Below are 15,434 nucleotides of genomic sequence, written 5' to 3'. Positions count from 1 at the left end.
AGGAAACCCAACCTATAGGGCCTGCTTCAATTTATGGGAAACCCTGCTGGACTCGCTGCTATAGGATCAGCTCACCCCAGTAGGAATCCTTAGACTCACCCTTTAGGGCTTGCTGAGCCTATGGGATCCAAGCACACATCAGCAACACCTTGGGGCCCCCCTTCCCCTCCCCCAGACCCCGGGGGTGCTGGGCCCCTGCAGCCCCCACCCAGCTTTGCCCTCCAACCCTGGGGCTCAGGCTGGAACCAAATCCCACCTGACTCACCTGGACTCGTGGTGCCAGGGAGGGTGGAGGCATCACCAGGTTCCCCCTTGTGTCGTGTGGGCCCTGTCAGGGCGCAGACACCCCCACTTCTGGTGCCAGTGAGGCCTGGCCTTACCCAGCCCCGAGGACGGGGGCTGCCAGGAGGCAGGATGAGGCCATCCCACAGCTGCCTGAAATTTCCTGACACTTCAGCTCCCTACAAACCAACCTACAGGACACAAGCCAAACTGGGGGACTAAGGAGAATAAACCTGGGGGATTTTCTTTTTTTTTTTATCTATACAAAAATATAGACACATATCCCCCAAGTGATACTGTGGAGCAAGCACAGCTGCTGCAGCAGACTTTGGCCCCAAAGGACAGCAGTCTGCAAAGCTACTGGCTGTATTTTGTGCCATAGTCACTTGTAGCCTGCAAGTCTCTGCCGGATGCCCGCTCCTCTTCCCTCTGCAGCTGCATGTGTGGTGTTTGTTGGAGGTTAGCACAACTTCACATAAAAAATGGCAAAGCTTCCATTTTAGTGCTTATATCTGATAGGAGAAAACTCAGGTTATTCTCTCCGGGGTCATGGGATGTGGGTAACTGGGTAAGTCCTTCCTTTTCACATGCAGACAGGAGAGGGGAAAGTACACAGAAACAGATGTTACCTCTTCTCCAGGCTCTGTGAGCATTGCCCCATTTCTCAAAATAAGCCTGTGGAAGCCGATCTAGTTAACATCACTACAAAGCGATTGCATAAGCCAACACTTCAACAACCTGATATCTCTTTTGCCAGCATCCTTCCCTTTCTTTTCCATCTCCTCCCTTTTTTTTTCCTGTTTTGTCTTCTGAAGCTTTGAATCTGAGCTTCAGTCCAGCAAATGGTTTTCACGCCTCTGTGTGGTTTTCAGGACATGGCAGGAAAGCATCTCCCTGAAGGAACTGCAGCGCAGAGGCGTCTGCTTGCTAAAACTCCAAGCTGCCAACCAGAGAACTGGCCTTTACGGACGGCTGCTCGTGACGTTTCAGCCTAGAAAATACGATTCAGATGCTGAGCTGCCCTACAACAGTTTCGGGCCTGGTAAGTGATATTCCTGTTAGTGCAAAGTAGGTAAAGTAAGAGATGACCAGTGTCTTCTTCCTAACATCTTTCTAAGGTGATATTTGTAATGACTGAGCAACTGATGGAAAAAAGGAAAGGAGAAAATGTTATGGCTACAGAATGAGACTAGAGAAAAACAGCCTCTTTTTCGCCCAGCTTGTTAGGGACATATATGTTGCACCAGAAAATAGTGCCAGTGATTAAAGTGCTGGCTTTCCTCCTTCTGAATCAATAAAAACAAAGCCCTGGTCTCTTGTCATTAAAGATTTCGTGGCATTCTTTGTACAAGCCAAAGTGTTCATGCTTGTCTTGCAGTAAGGAGCTTTTATCACTTACACTTTAACTGCAAATTGGAAAGTGGATTTTCCTTTTTCTTCCCGAGTTGCCATATTTCCTCCCTTCCCTGTACTGTTGTTTTTTGCAAGGAAGAAGTATGTACCGTCATTAGTTGACACGCCTGGATTTCTATTGGAAATAAAGGTACTAGAGAAATACAGACTCAGCAGCACATCAGCCAGTGCCCTTTTCACTTGTGTCTCACCCTCTGCCATCACTTCCATGAAAACGTGACCAGGAGCATCAGAGCTGAGCTGTTGCCTCTGTTGCTGGTATCTGAGGAAGGCGAGGATGCTGTCTGCCATGCTGTAACCAGCTGTGCAGGCTTACCCCTCAGAAGAGTGTGGGTTTGACTGTATGGTAGTTCCAAGTGAGTCTGCAGTGTACCCTCTATTTTTTCCCTTCAGAGACCCTTCTTCTCTTTTCCTTAGGCAATGAGGGTATTGCCTTCCACTCTCCAAAACTGGTCCGCAAGAGAGAAGCTGGCTGCACCAGATAATTTTCTCGTTTAGTTTAGTTATTTTCTTGGTTTAGTTTGCTAGATCATTGAGCTTGCTAAGCAGGTGCACCATGGGGAACCAGACTGTTTCTGACCCTGGTTGCAGAATGGTACTATTTTGAAGAGTGTTGAAGTTCAGTTTGTTGATGCATTCTTTGTCACCCAGGACTCCAAGCTGCTGACCTTTGAAATTAAAATGACTCAATGCAGATTGAGGTGTCAGCCTTGAGAACATCTGCCAGTGCTCTTCAAAGAGAAATAACATTGCTGTAGCAGTAAATTATTCCTGGGATGCAAGCATTTTAATGTAAGAGCTGATGCACCTTACGGAGGAAAATTTCCCGTAGTTTGTATATCTGAAATTTAATCCTCAATGAATGTGAGGCCCGGCTAAGTTACACACTGAGTCGAACATCCTGCTCAAAATCTCCATTTCACCATTACGCTGTGTAATTCAACTCCCTTTCATCATCTTACAGTGACTGTGAAAAGCTGTAGCGAGTCCTTAAAAATATCTGGTCTTTCTTATTTCTACTGACTGGAATATAGCAATCATCTGGGAGGCCCATATTGCCATGCAGATTCCTTGGCTATTATTAAAAAATAAAATGGATGTAAAACAGTTTGTCTGAGAGTTCAGAGAAGTCAGATTCTCCCAAGGTCTGTGTGAAAGCATTTTGGCTTTCTGAGCAGCTCTGGCTATGGGGAGCACTGCTGATCTCCACCCCACGACCTGTGGTGTGTGGAGGTCAGAAGGCAGCTGGTTAGTTGCTGTCTTGTGTCTTCTCGCTACTAATGGTCCTTTTGCTCCCTCTTGCTGTGGCAGCTAAGAGAAGGATATTCTCCTTCATTATGGGCTTGACACAAATTCTGACCTTGTTGGGAAACATGATGCTAGAGCTGTGGTTGGTGTAGGTGGTCCTGCTGTCTGCATTGGGCCGTGCTTGGTTGCTGATCTCCCCCAAAGAGCTTCTTTTCCAAACGTTTGGCCTGCTTCACGCTCTCTCTTCAAACTTGTCTTTGCAGGGGATGTTGTGGGCCTCTACGATTCAGCTGGCCAGGGTGATCCGCTCTCCACCGGCATTGTAACACGTGTCACCTCCAAGGCAGTGACTGTTGCCTTTGAGGAATCTCGAGATGGCATGCTGAGCTTGGACCGAGAGAGTTCTTATCGCCTGCTGAAGTTAGCCAATGATGTCACCTACAACAGGCTGAAAAAGTAAGGGCCATGGTGCTGCAGTTCACCTACGGTCACTCTGCTCAGGAGTGCAAGAGCCAACTGAACATTGCCAAGTTTATTCTGGAAAAGCTCTTCTGAGACAGATCTCGATGTACTTCACTAGGCTTGGTTTCTCTCCTTTCCTGTCTTATTCCTCTTACACCTATAGCAGCTTAGGGGAGATATCCTCCTTTTGGACGTGCCTTTCTTTTTCTGCTAACTGCTGAGGGAACCCATGCTGAGATAACTCAATTGGGCATGTTATGCTACAGCATAAATTTATCTACTTGCTGGCTGGTATGGTCCTGCTCTCCCCTCTGCCTTTTCCACCCCTCATCCCACACTGAGCTACATATTTTGGTCCCGTGTTGTATTACCTCTGGTACTCACTGGATTCTATATAGAAGCTAATAGCTCTTTGCTGAATTAATGTGCTGAAAAGGCTCGGCACAGGGTCTGACTGTATCAAACTGGAGTAATAGTAGAGAGTGGAAGTCTGACCAGCATAAGGGACACCTGCGTGAGGGTTGGGGGATGCAGCAATTAGGTAGAATTAGTCTGTTGTGGAGTAATATTATTCAGCTTTGGAAGAGTTGACTCTGAGCCCAGAGTCTTCTGTCACTGGGCCCTAAGGTGCGCAGGAATCTCTGAGGGAATTCATGCTGTGCATGTAACCTGCCTATTTTCTTCTTTGACAGAGCTTTAAATGCACTAAAGCAGTATCATGGTGGTCCAGCCTCTGATCTGATCAATGTCCTCTTCTTTTCTTCTGATCCGAGCACATTCAATGAAACAAGTAAGGATGCTTCTTTATAAGATTTTATACCAGACTGATGGCAGGTGCTGAACTGATCTTTCTAGAGAAATTTTCCACACCAGGGTCAGAGCCCCTGGCCCTTCACAGCCAAGCACATGCACTGAGACTGCTACTGGTTTTAGTCTGTCTTACTGTGTGAAATGAAGTGATAAGCACTTGGATGGACTGGTGAGAACAGATGATCTTGCTGCTGTCATGCAGGTTTTAAGCAAAGATACAGAAAGTTATTGTGGGGAAATGGAGTGTGGAAATCTTCAGTCTGAAGAACAATCAGCAAAGCCTGAAGTTCCCTACCCACAGAGAAGGGCTCTGCACTCTGTCCCTGCCCTGTCAGGAGGATGCGCACCTCTTCAGATGTCCCATCTGACAGAGGTGAAGAGCCAGAGCCCTAAGCAATGACTGTGCAGGCATTTCCCACACTGTGCTGCCATTACGCCACTTCCAGTCCTCCAAGTCCTGTCTCTAGGGCTGACCAGCTGATGAGCGTGCTTGTGGTCTCTCAGTTCAAGACCCATTCTTTGAAATTGCCCATGGGAACACAGATAACTCTGATCTTTGTGAAGTTTTTATCCACACCAGACACACAGCTTGCTTTGCGCCAGGAAAAGCCTGAGTATTGAATGAGAGTAATAAGTGGTGCTGCAACTGGCAGCATTGAACGCTTACTTTTCATACTGGTTTATGGGTCACTGGACACACTTAGCTCATGTAAAGACCCTTGTCATCACTGGAAGAGAGACTAGTCAGCTAGCTAATGCTCGCTTTTCTCAGTGTGTGCCAAGTAAAGCTGAATTCTGGCATAAAACAGGCAGGATTTGTAATGGAGGAATTTGTTTGCACACATTCAATTTAGTTTATGAGGCATTTCTTGTTTGCTTCCTGCCCCAATCCCATCCATAAACTTCAAAGGTCAGAAACTGCCAGCGCTGCTTCTATATTGAAAATCCAATAACTCTGCCTTCATGGGAATTAAGTGACTGTGGAACCACTGTGGTTTGAAACAGCATGGGAACACTTGTATTTTTATTTTTACAGCCTTCCAGTTGTATTCAGTCAAGTTGGAGATATGCAGGCTGCTTTGGTTTCATCAAATACGTAAAACCTCACAACTTGGTTTTACCAACAGCTGTCAAAAAATTGCATTTAAGATCTGAGTAAAAGGGGATTCTACTTTTTTGATCTGAGTCTTTGGAAAAATGAAAGATGAAATTACACAGCTTACGCTTTCAGAGAAACCATGGGGAAACCAAAGCCTCTGATCAGCAGAATATCCAAGTGCTTGGCAACTGCTAATGAGCATTATCCCCTGACAGAAGGGAAATATCATCTGGGCTGCAAAAATCAGGGCATGAAGGCAGAGGGTGGATTAAGCTGCCTAGCAGGATCGGGCCAGCAGTCTGTGCCTAAGCCACGTGGAGAGCTCCGGTCTCTCCTCTCACCACTCAGCAGTATGCCACAGGTGACGCCATCCATCCCTGCCTGGGTCCTCGCTGGCCAGAATTCTGCTCGGTTCCCTCCCCACCACAGCTCCTTGCGCTCTGTGCTTGCTGTTGCAGCTTTTCTCTTGCTTTGATTACTGTATTTGGTTGTCCACAGTGGTTTGCCTCTTCCACATACACGCTCCTGTTCCCCTGCAAGGGAACACAAGGGACCTGGTGTACTCAGGTTTTTTATATTAGATAAAATAATTAAATCTTAATGAACTAACTTTCTTAGCAGCTTCAACTCTGCCTTTTCCCTTGTGGTAGCAGAACTGCCTCTCTAATGAAAAAAAAAATTCCTTTTCACCAAATTGCTCAGATGTGCCAAACTAAGCAGAGAGATGAATTTTACATCCTCCCAGCACTGAGAATATTGATCGATAGAAACATTCAGCCACTTCAGTCAGGCAGAGGAGATGCAATATGAGAAGGCAGCATATCACCCGAGAACAGCAAAATGCTCTGGCAGGGTGGAAAGGCCTTCTGTTTACCTTCTCAATTTATAGGTCCTTTCTCCCTAACTGGAAAGATGTTATACTAGTCAGGAATTAAATAATAATGACTTTAACTAGGTCCTGCAAGGTGCCTTGAACTGCCAGCCTCCACTGAGTTGAAGGGGAGGGCACTCAGCAGCTGGCTGGATAAATCCTGTCTCTTATGCTTATGTGATAGTACATGCAGTTCCCCAGGTGTCCTGTACACCTTAGGACACAGGGATGTGTCTTTCACACCAGAAACCTCCTACAAGAAGTTCTTCCCTGCTCATAGCTGCTGTCTCACAACGTATAGGCAGGGACCCACGTACCTGTACATTGTGGAGGATGTATAGAGAGGCTTTGCTCACCAGCAGAGGCCAGCGTTGCTCTGCTTGCTGGGTGGACACCTTCCCTTTTCCTTCAGAAATAAGGTTATATCTTACTGTAGGCATAACCCTGTGCAGATCACTAATAGCTACCAGCTCTCTCCTGTAGTCCTGCTCTAAAAGAAGGGCGTTCATCTCTGTGCCCAGACACTGCTCACATGGAGTGCAAAAGGCATGCCTTCTATCTGATTCTGGTGCTACCAGAAGCTTCAAAGCTCAGGTTTGCTATTTACTGAAGAGAGAAAGGAGGAAGAACAAAAGCCTAGTTAAAAGGCAGGGGTGTCACCAGTAAAAGCCAACCCAGCAAGCAGAGAACTGGGGAAGCACCAGGGGTTCCTAGCAAAACTTCCTTGGCTTCTTGGCACAAGTCCAGTGCATGTGACAAGTCACTTGCAAAAATCTTAAATGCTCCTTGTCCCTCTGCCGTGTGATACCTCTTGTCATCACAGAGGCCATGAAGAGACTCTTGAGATTTATGCGGAAAACTAAGCAGTCCGGACAACTCAGCTGCCAAATACTTCACAGGGAGAGTTCCTTGTTTCAGGCTTAATTACCCACCTGGGTTTTGCCCAACAGTGTTTGGCTGCAGTTAGGTTGTACTGTAGAAGAGCTGGTCATGGGGTCTGGTTTGCTCTTGGTACCAGTACACACTGACAGTGAGGAGTATACTTTGGAAGATACATTGAGAAGTGAGAGTCCTCCAGCTCTAGAAAGCTTGAGCTCTTCCTCCCAGGAGGGACTGTTCCCATCTGTGTTTGGTGCAAAGACCCCTTTCCTAGATTTGAATATCACTCTCCAACCCACTTCTTCACCTGAACTGCTGGTACTGTGCAGAAAAGTGTCTTGGTTCCTGAAAATGTTGTTGGAAGACCAACCTTAATGGCCAAAGTGATTTTTTATTTTTTCCAGTGCTACAGTCCTAAACCACGTTGTGCATCAGGGGCTGAATTACCTGACCACCAGCAAGACCCATCCCTGCCAGGCCCAAGGATGCAGGTTTACATTCATCCTCTCCATGGTCTGTGATGGACAGCCTTGGGCAAAGCAGGGCTAGAACTGGGCTAATGGGTGTCTTCTGGGAGCATCTGTGCAAATCTTAAATAGATTGCTTATAAAAAGCTCTTGGGTCAGCCTTGCTGGAGTGGATAAACTGCATTTCTTCAGGTGAGCTGGTGGATGGAGAAGGGTTTAGAGGAGCCACAGCATCCCTTAAAAGGCTCTGTCCTCCTCATCACTAATGTGCCTAGCCCAGAAAAGAGGCATGTTTCCCAGCCTGCCCACACAGCAACTTTTGGCAGCATGTGATTAAAAGGGAAGAAGCATGCATGTGGAGAAGCCAGTTTCTGATCTCATTCCTTGAGCAAGGAAATATCAATGACTCCTACATCCCAGCTGTTCCTCATTGTGGGAAATGCCTTTCAGTTTTTAAGCTATTCTTTCTTTTTTCTGACCCATGGGATGCTTCCTGGTCTTCTCTTAGTCATTAGCACACTAACTCAAAAGTTATGTATAAAGCAAGAGGCAGGTTAACAGGAAAAAGTACCATTAGTCCCATTTCTCCCTTCTTCGCCAAGGATCTTTTTAACAAATGTTATTTGTTTAACCCAGACACCTCATCTAGTTGTGCTGCTTCAAAAGTCAGTGCCAGAGGTTACATGGGAGTTGCGCACAAGTTAACCTGCCTAAAACCAGAAGAAACTTTCATGCTTTTAATCAAGCCCTTAGTGCAGAGATAGCGATAAAGCACAGCAGGGAACGATGCCCAGAGATTTGTCTTATATAACTTTCGTGGGAACATTATTTTCAGTAAACCTTGATGTAATGAGTCATCGTCTCTGGTGTAATTAACTTCCATAATGAAACAGGAGATTAGCAGCAGGATTATGAGGGATGATAATAAATATGGGTTTAAATTAGATAAATCCAGGAGGTAAAAAGCAGCTTGTGAGAATTTGGGCTTCTGCAGTGAAACCAATTCTCTTGTAATGCAATTTGCGTATTCTTTTCCCTTTTTTCCCCCTTCTGATTATTGAAGCCCAAACTAATTTTAGTTTTCATCATTTATATTGATGGCTTATATCTTTTTCCTGCCTTCCTTTTCAGTTGTTGCTGACTGATACAGGACTGCTCTTTTCTGCTCACAGGCACCGTAGTTCTTTCTGCTGCTTTTTCACTAGCACTGTGTTGGGTTGAACTGCAGCGGGAGCAATTCATTTGCAATATCAGCTACTTCCACCCCTCTTTTTATTGAGAATTTACTAAATATGCTGGCTCACCTTTAATATAAACCCAGAGCAGCCTCCACATCCAGGAGATCCTAAATGTTTGATGTTATGGCCAGTAAATGCCTCTTTAAATGCTGAAAAGTGTCAGTATAGACTAGCTGTGTTCACAACTGCGTGCTTGCTCCCCCTGAAATATAGCAGGGTAGAAAAGAGAAGGGGGAAGAGCCAGATGCAGGATGGGTAGCCTGTTCATTTTGAAAGTATAACAAGCCTTACATTTACCACTCTGTGCTCTTTTAGCCACCTAGGTGGTACAGAGTGTACTTTCCTCCCCAAGAAGGTTATTCTCATTATCAAATTGATTTGGGCCAGCTACTGAGAGCTTCTTATTTGTATTCATGGATTTGTGCTTCTCAGCAAGCACCCAAGTTAGGTCTGAGGTCCAAGTGAATCTCCTGCTGTCTCCCCAGAGCCTCTAAAGCTTTACAATGACTCGCTGGACGCATCGCAGAGGGAGGCTGTCTCCTTCGCGCTGGCACAGAGGGAGCTTGCCATCATCCATGGACCACCTGGCACAGGGAAGACTACAACGCTAGTAGAGATCATCTTGCAAGCTGTACAGCGAGGCCTGAAAGTGAGTATCAATGGCAGGACTGTAGTGACAGCAATCACCTTGGCTTATTTTGCCAATTCATTGGGCTTCATGGCAGCTGGAGCAGATCCAACAGCAGCTGTGCTACACTGCAGAGTCTGGCTTGGCTTGCCAGGGCCAGGGAGTTTTGCCGGTCAGCTGAAATTAGGTGCTACCAGAAGCTTCAAAGCTCAGGTTTGCTATTTATTGAAGATCCTGTGCTAGTGCTTCAAAGCAAGGTGAGAATTGCCTTCGGTGTCTGGAGGCTGTGGAGATGTCAGTGGTTTATTCCCAATAGGTGCGTGTTGGTCTCCCTCTCTGCTGAGTGTCTTCCTGCTCAGACACTGTTGCTCCAGCATTTTGCTGTCCTGCAGTAACAAGCACTTGGTTTCCCCCCCGTGCAGGTCCTGTGCTGTGCCCCTTCCAATGTTGCTGTGGATAATCTGGTGGAAAGGCTGGCTGGCTACAAAGCCCGCATCCTGCGGCTTGGGCACCCAGCTCGCCTGCTGGAGCCCATCCAACAGCATTCCTTGGACGCAGTCTTGGCCCGTGGCGACAATGCCCAGATAGTGGCGGATATCAGGAAGGACATCGACCAGGCCTTTGTACGTGTCCCTGCAACGTGCCCTGTATGGGTTACCTGCATGCCAGCTTAGATTAACTGTACCTGATCTGCTAGCCAGGCAAGCTACTTTGTCTCGAAAACTAAGGAACAACTCTGCCATTTATTGGATGTTCTTAGAAGACAGTCACTACGGCCAGGTACTCTGGGTTCCCCCAAAATCAGTGGCTAGAAGCAAGTCACAGTGACGAGTCCCGATATGAGCCACAGGCAGTGTGTAGCCAGCCTGCACCCTGGCTGAACCTGGTATTTGGGTTCAGGGCACCATGAGCCCACAGTGATGCCCCCAGTCTGGATCTTACTGTATACAGGGAGGGGTAGAATACTGGTGGGCATGAGCCTCTCTTTGTGGTCAGTCAACAGTAGAAAGGCTGCTTCAGGGGAAGGGAAAGATAAAAAAATAGCATAGCGCAGGGGACTGACAGTGACAGTTGGAGATGCATGTGGCCTGGATTAATCCTATTTACTGTGATTGGGAGACATTTAAACTGGCCTTGGAGGGGAGGAACTGGGGTGCAAGTCTGGCAATTTTAGAAATGGGGAAGGCTTCCAGCCTGACATGGTGTCTCACAGAGAGCCTCTCTACCAGGGACTGCCTGACCCTCCTCGGTCCCCTGCCACCAGCACTCACCTTCATCTGCTGTAGAAGGAGCTGAGAGTAGAACTCTTCCTATCCGAATTCTTCACTGAGGTGGCAAAATCAGTCATTACTGCTGCGTGGGGAGATGCAGCAGGGCCCTGCTCTCCAGATTATCTGTCTGGCATTGCTCATGCCATCCACTTCACCAGAGAGCGAGAGAAACATTCACATCATTAATTCACTTCCTAATGAGATGTCTGGCTGTCCTGACTCGCTCCCACTCTCAGCCACCTCAAGTAGAAAGCAGAGTGCACTATAAAAATGCATCCTTAATTTCTTCTTTCACAACCTAATTTTCCTAAACTTAATTTACAAAGTAGCTCTTTTACTTGAGATTATAGGTTTTGATACTATTTAGATTTTTTTTCCCCTCCCCTTCTGGTGGCAGCAATGTCCAGAAGCCATTTTGCAGATGTATCCAGCTCAGGAGAGATCCTGTCTCTATCAGAGATGCAGGAGGGCATCTTCATGCCCTTGCACGTGTGTTGTGTCATAGTTGCCCAGGTGTATTGCCCTGCCCTCCAGTAAGGCACTGCACATTCACTTTTTCAAATGGTGCAGACCAAACATGGCTTTCAGCTCCATGAACATTAATCTGCAGCCACCACTATGGCCGCAGCTTCAGTTTTCCCAAATGTGGTTAACCATCATCCAGTGTTCCTGTTGCTGAGCAGCTGGGGAGGTCACTTAGCAGACAAGTAGTTCTTGCACGTAAGGTAAGGGCAGGAGAAGGCCTCAGAGGGCTGGGTAGAGTTGTAGTTGTGGCTGAGAGGCAAGTCCATGAAGGATGTACTTATCTGCTGGGATGGAGACCTGGCTGTAGTCACAGCTTTACACCGAGTCTTTTTTACTTCTTAATTTATTTTACATCTTTCTCACTAGTGGTTAATTGTCCCTTTCCTCTCCTTGGGAGGCACTTTGAAAGGTGGGAGGAGGTTTTTTCCACTACTGATTTTCCATAGTAGAAGGGAAATTAATGCAAAAGCAGAACCTTCAGCACTGGGATCTCCATCTGCTTCCTCCCTAGAGGTAGGGGCATGTGGTGATGGGAAATAGGGACTGGCCACCAAGGCTTGTCCTGCCCTGCAATACCAAACAAAAACCTGACAGCTAATGTACTGCTGCAGTTCAGCTTGCATAGCAATGCTTTGAGCTGCCCATGATCAGGTCTTTCACAGAAGATGCACCTGACTCATTAGCATCCCTCTCTCTCTCTGGGCTGCAGGAAGCTCACCTCTGAGGTTCTGGCCTCTTCTCCTCATCCTGCCTCAGTTTCTCCCCTGCAGTGTCCCTTACTTGCCCCTGTAATAATTTTTCCCTTTGTCCACTCCACATTTTGACTCTTCTCACTCCTTCCCTTCATCACTGCCGCCAACCACAGGAGAACGGGGAATGCAAATGAAAAATCCATGCTCTCTTTGCACATTTTCTACCCTTTTGTTTCTCCTTCCCTCACCTCTTCAAGCTTTCTGAGACAACAGCTTCTGGATACTCTTTGCACTAACAAGGGTGCAGTCCCACAGTACCTGAGCAAGAAAGGCAGCACAGGTCCGGTGATGTTGAGCAGGGTCAGCCAGCAGTCCAGGTCACCAGACAGGACCAGAGTGATGAGGCAGCCAACCCAGGAAGGAAGTCAGGCTCAGGGCACAAGGCTTAGGCAAGGAACAAGGTCTGGCCTTAAATGCAGCTCCCAGACCAATGAGTGTGTGGGTGGGGGCCCAGATGAGGCAGGTTAGGACAATTAAGAGTCTGCTGGCACCCACAGACCCCTAATGAGGAGTGAGTGGGATCCATGCTCACAGGGTGCCGAGCAATATCCTTGGGGCTGATTGACAGTGCTCAGTTATCTCTGGACTGGGCTCCCTGCTCCCTCAGCTGCGTTCAGAGCTGAGAGTCAGTTGGATGTTTGCATCTTAATGTCACCAGCCAACATCAGAGAATAGTTGCTGTTGTTAATTTACTACCTAGATCTTTTTTTCAGAACAGACATTAAACTTGGCCCTAGTAGTAGCACCATCAGTTTTGCTCTCTAATATTCCCTGTTTCTAGCAGAGAGGAAATGGATGCTAATCTGCTTTGTCCCTTCAGCTCAATGACTATCAGGACTGGCACCCACCCTGTCCTTTTAGATGAAGCTAAGGAAAAGATGCCTGTGTGATCACGTTATCTGTGTATCTGTCTGTGATCCCTCCCCTGTAACTTTTGAGCCTGTCAGCCAATGTTGACTACATTTGACAGACATGTAGAGGTCTCACAGGTATTAAATACTTACAAGTTGAACCAAAACAGGTGGCTGAGTAGAGGAGCGAGACACACAAATATCTTTCCTAGGGGAAAGACTGCAGTGTGAGCTGAACCATGTTAGACACTGTGGAATCCATCCATACAGAGGAATTTAGGATTATAGGAACCATCAGGTCTTACTGGTTTGGCTGCTTAGAAAAGCTTCTGTCTGCAGCCTTTTCAGCTTCCTCAAGTCATCAGCCTTACTTCCAAGGAAGTAATGCGAATTTCTGTCTGAGAGTAGGTAGCTTTCTCAAGGTGACTTGCTGTGAATGATAGCTTGGCTGTTGTCTCGTAGCTGCTGGTCTGTAGCCGGGGAAGCGCTAGCAACCAGTGGTGATGATTTGATGTGTTAGACAAAGTTAATAGGCATTGCTAAAAAAAGCCATGAGTCTGTCTAGATATTGCTCTGAATCATTTACAGCAACTCAGAGACGCCTTTTAAAAAATGCAGAGCTGTTGATATGGCAGGACATGGCGCAGTCAACTTGGGGAGCCCTCCTGCTTCAAGGTCACACTTGGAGCCAGAGGGTCCCTTGCTTCCCCGAGCGACGGAGCAGAATGAGATAGGAAGGTCTGGCTCCTCACCCAGCAAAGGCACAAGACCCTTCTTCCCATTAAGCCTAATCACCATTATGCATTACTCCCTGCTTTGTGCCCAAATGCTTTGACTGGTGCATAGACTCAGCCGTCAGATGGTCTGAAGCATCTGACCTTCTCTTTGCTGATCTTTGGGACACTAGGAAAGTGCAGGATAGAGCAGGAAGGGCTGAACAGAGGATTTAAGGACACAGAGTTACTCTTCAACACTTTATGCTCACAATTCAGGACTATCAAAACGTGCAGCCAGAGGAGTTTAAGCATAGACCAACTAAGTCTGAGAAATTGCTGTCTGGACCCTGAGTGATGGTGTTACTCCTGATGCTCCCGGACGGTCTGATGGGCAGCAATATTCTCATTTGGTGCTTCATGCTCAGAGCCTGGGGTTGTATTGATACAGTTTGTCTTTCACGTAGACATAAGTACTCTTTACGCTTCAAGCAACACCGATTGTGGAGGGGGCTTTCTGGCAGGGAGAGGGAAGAGAAAACAAGGTTTCGTGGGGCTGGTTGTAATGAGGCAATGCATCATGGTGGACATAGAGAAGCCATGCTGTATCCAGATTCTGTGGTTTTCTGAGAAACTGAATGTATTCCTAGATACTAGAAAGTTTCTAGATAAACTAGAAACAGTTTGTTCTACCTTGATTTTTCTATTTTATAGGCAAAAACCAAAAAGGCTCAAGACAAGGGAGAGCGAAGCCATTTTCTTAGTGAGATTAAGGCACTGAGAAAGGAGCTGAAGGAACGAGAAGAAACTGCAATGGCTGCAGCCCTTACCCATGCCGGTGTTGTCCTTGCTACGAATACAGGTGCGAGATCCTCTTTTTCTTTGCAGTGTTTTACCTCACTTGCCAGGACTCACATAAACCATGTGCCCTGCAATGCAGCATCCTGCCAGGATAGGAGGGAGACTTAGTCTTCCTGCTCCAAGCTCCTGGGAGTTCAATCAAGTTTGCTGCAAGCTCTCAAACTCCTCCAGAGAGGGATTCTTCTTGCTTACACTCTGGCACGTGATGTTGTTGTTTAGCAAAGAATATGGGGCTGCAAGGGCCTTTTGGTGTGAGCCAACGTGGCCCGTCTTTGTTAGTTCTGAGCTTTCGGCGAGTAAACAAGAGCAATTGGAGGTGTGCAATCAGCTTATTGATTTCGTAAGTCACATGGAATTGTTTTCCTGCTTGGATAATTTCTGTGACTGATGGAATACAGCACATGTTTCCATAGCCTGGTCTCAGTCTGCACGTATTTGGTTAGTTCTGTAAATCACCCAAGTGGTGTAAATGACACGTGATTTAGGGAACAGTTCCAGGTATTGGTCAGGCAGCGCATGTAGGCACATCTGCATCTACAAGTAGGAAAGTAATACCCTTGTGATTGAAGGGGAACATAAGTGCTTAAAGTTTAACATGTGCTAAAGTGCTTTTCTCAATCAGATGTATAATACTCCAGGGCCCGCTTATAATCTTCAGATTTGGTTGCTCAGGGATTAGTTGCTGAAGGAAACCATCAATAATTTAGGTCATAAAAAAGAACCCCGTGGGGCGTTCACAAGTTACTAGTGTGAAGGTTATAGGAAAGATAAATCCTTCCAGTGCATTACTTGCTGGGAATTGGCTTCTTTTAACTTTGCCTGAAAAAACAGGAGGTTTCCTTTTTTGAGTAAAACTGGTATTTTGTGCTGACTGTTGTGTTGATCAGTTGTGATTTTCTCCTGGGACTCTGGGGCTTGCTGGCCAGTGTGAAGGTCTGTGCAATTCTGCTTCAGCAAAAGGTGGTAGACAAACAAGGGATTTTGTGTTTTCCTCAGTTACGCAATCTTGGTATTTGTCTGAAACCACGTAGTTTGATGGGAATTATTATATATGCAAACCAAAC

General features: G+C 46.6%; 1 protein-coding gene across 1 annotated transcript in view; it reads left to right on the top strand.

The window, feature by feature from the left end:
- Positions 1-1,154: 1,154 nt before the first annotated feature.
- The window catches only part of IGHMBP2 (immunoglobulin mu binding protein 2), a gene marked incomplete at both ends in the record, with an annotated part of 41,075 nt that continues 26,795 nt past the window's right edge, over positions 1,155-15,434 (top strand). Inside the window, 6 exons of the mRNA XM_010291111.1 lie at positions 1,155-1,324; positions 3,207-3,399; positions 4,098-4,195; positions 9,255-9,418; positions 9,820-10,020; positions 14,224-14,371. Coding sequence (XP_010289413.1) covers positions 1,155-1,324; positions 3,207-3,399; positions 4,098-4,195; positions 9,255-9,418; positions 9,820-10,020; positions 14,224-14,371 — 974 coding nt within the window. The remainder of the gene's footprint in view (positions 1,325-3,206; positions 3,400-4,097; positions 4,196-9,254; positions 9,419-9,819; positions 10,021-14,223; positions 14,372-15,434) is intronic.

The sequence above is a fragment of the Phaethon lepturus genome, unplaced genomic scaffold (genome assembly GCF_000687285.1).
Source record: "Phaethon lepturus isolate BGI_N335 unplaced genomic scaffold, ASM68728v1 scaffold50267, whole genome shotgun sequence".
Classification (NCBI taxonomy): domain Eukaryota; kingdom Metazoa; phylum Chordata; class Aves; order Phaethontiformes; family Phaethontidae; genus Phaethon; species Phaethon lepturus.
This window is presented reverse-complemented; position numbering and strand designations above follow the sequence as displayed.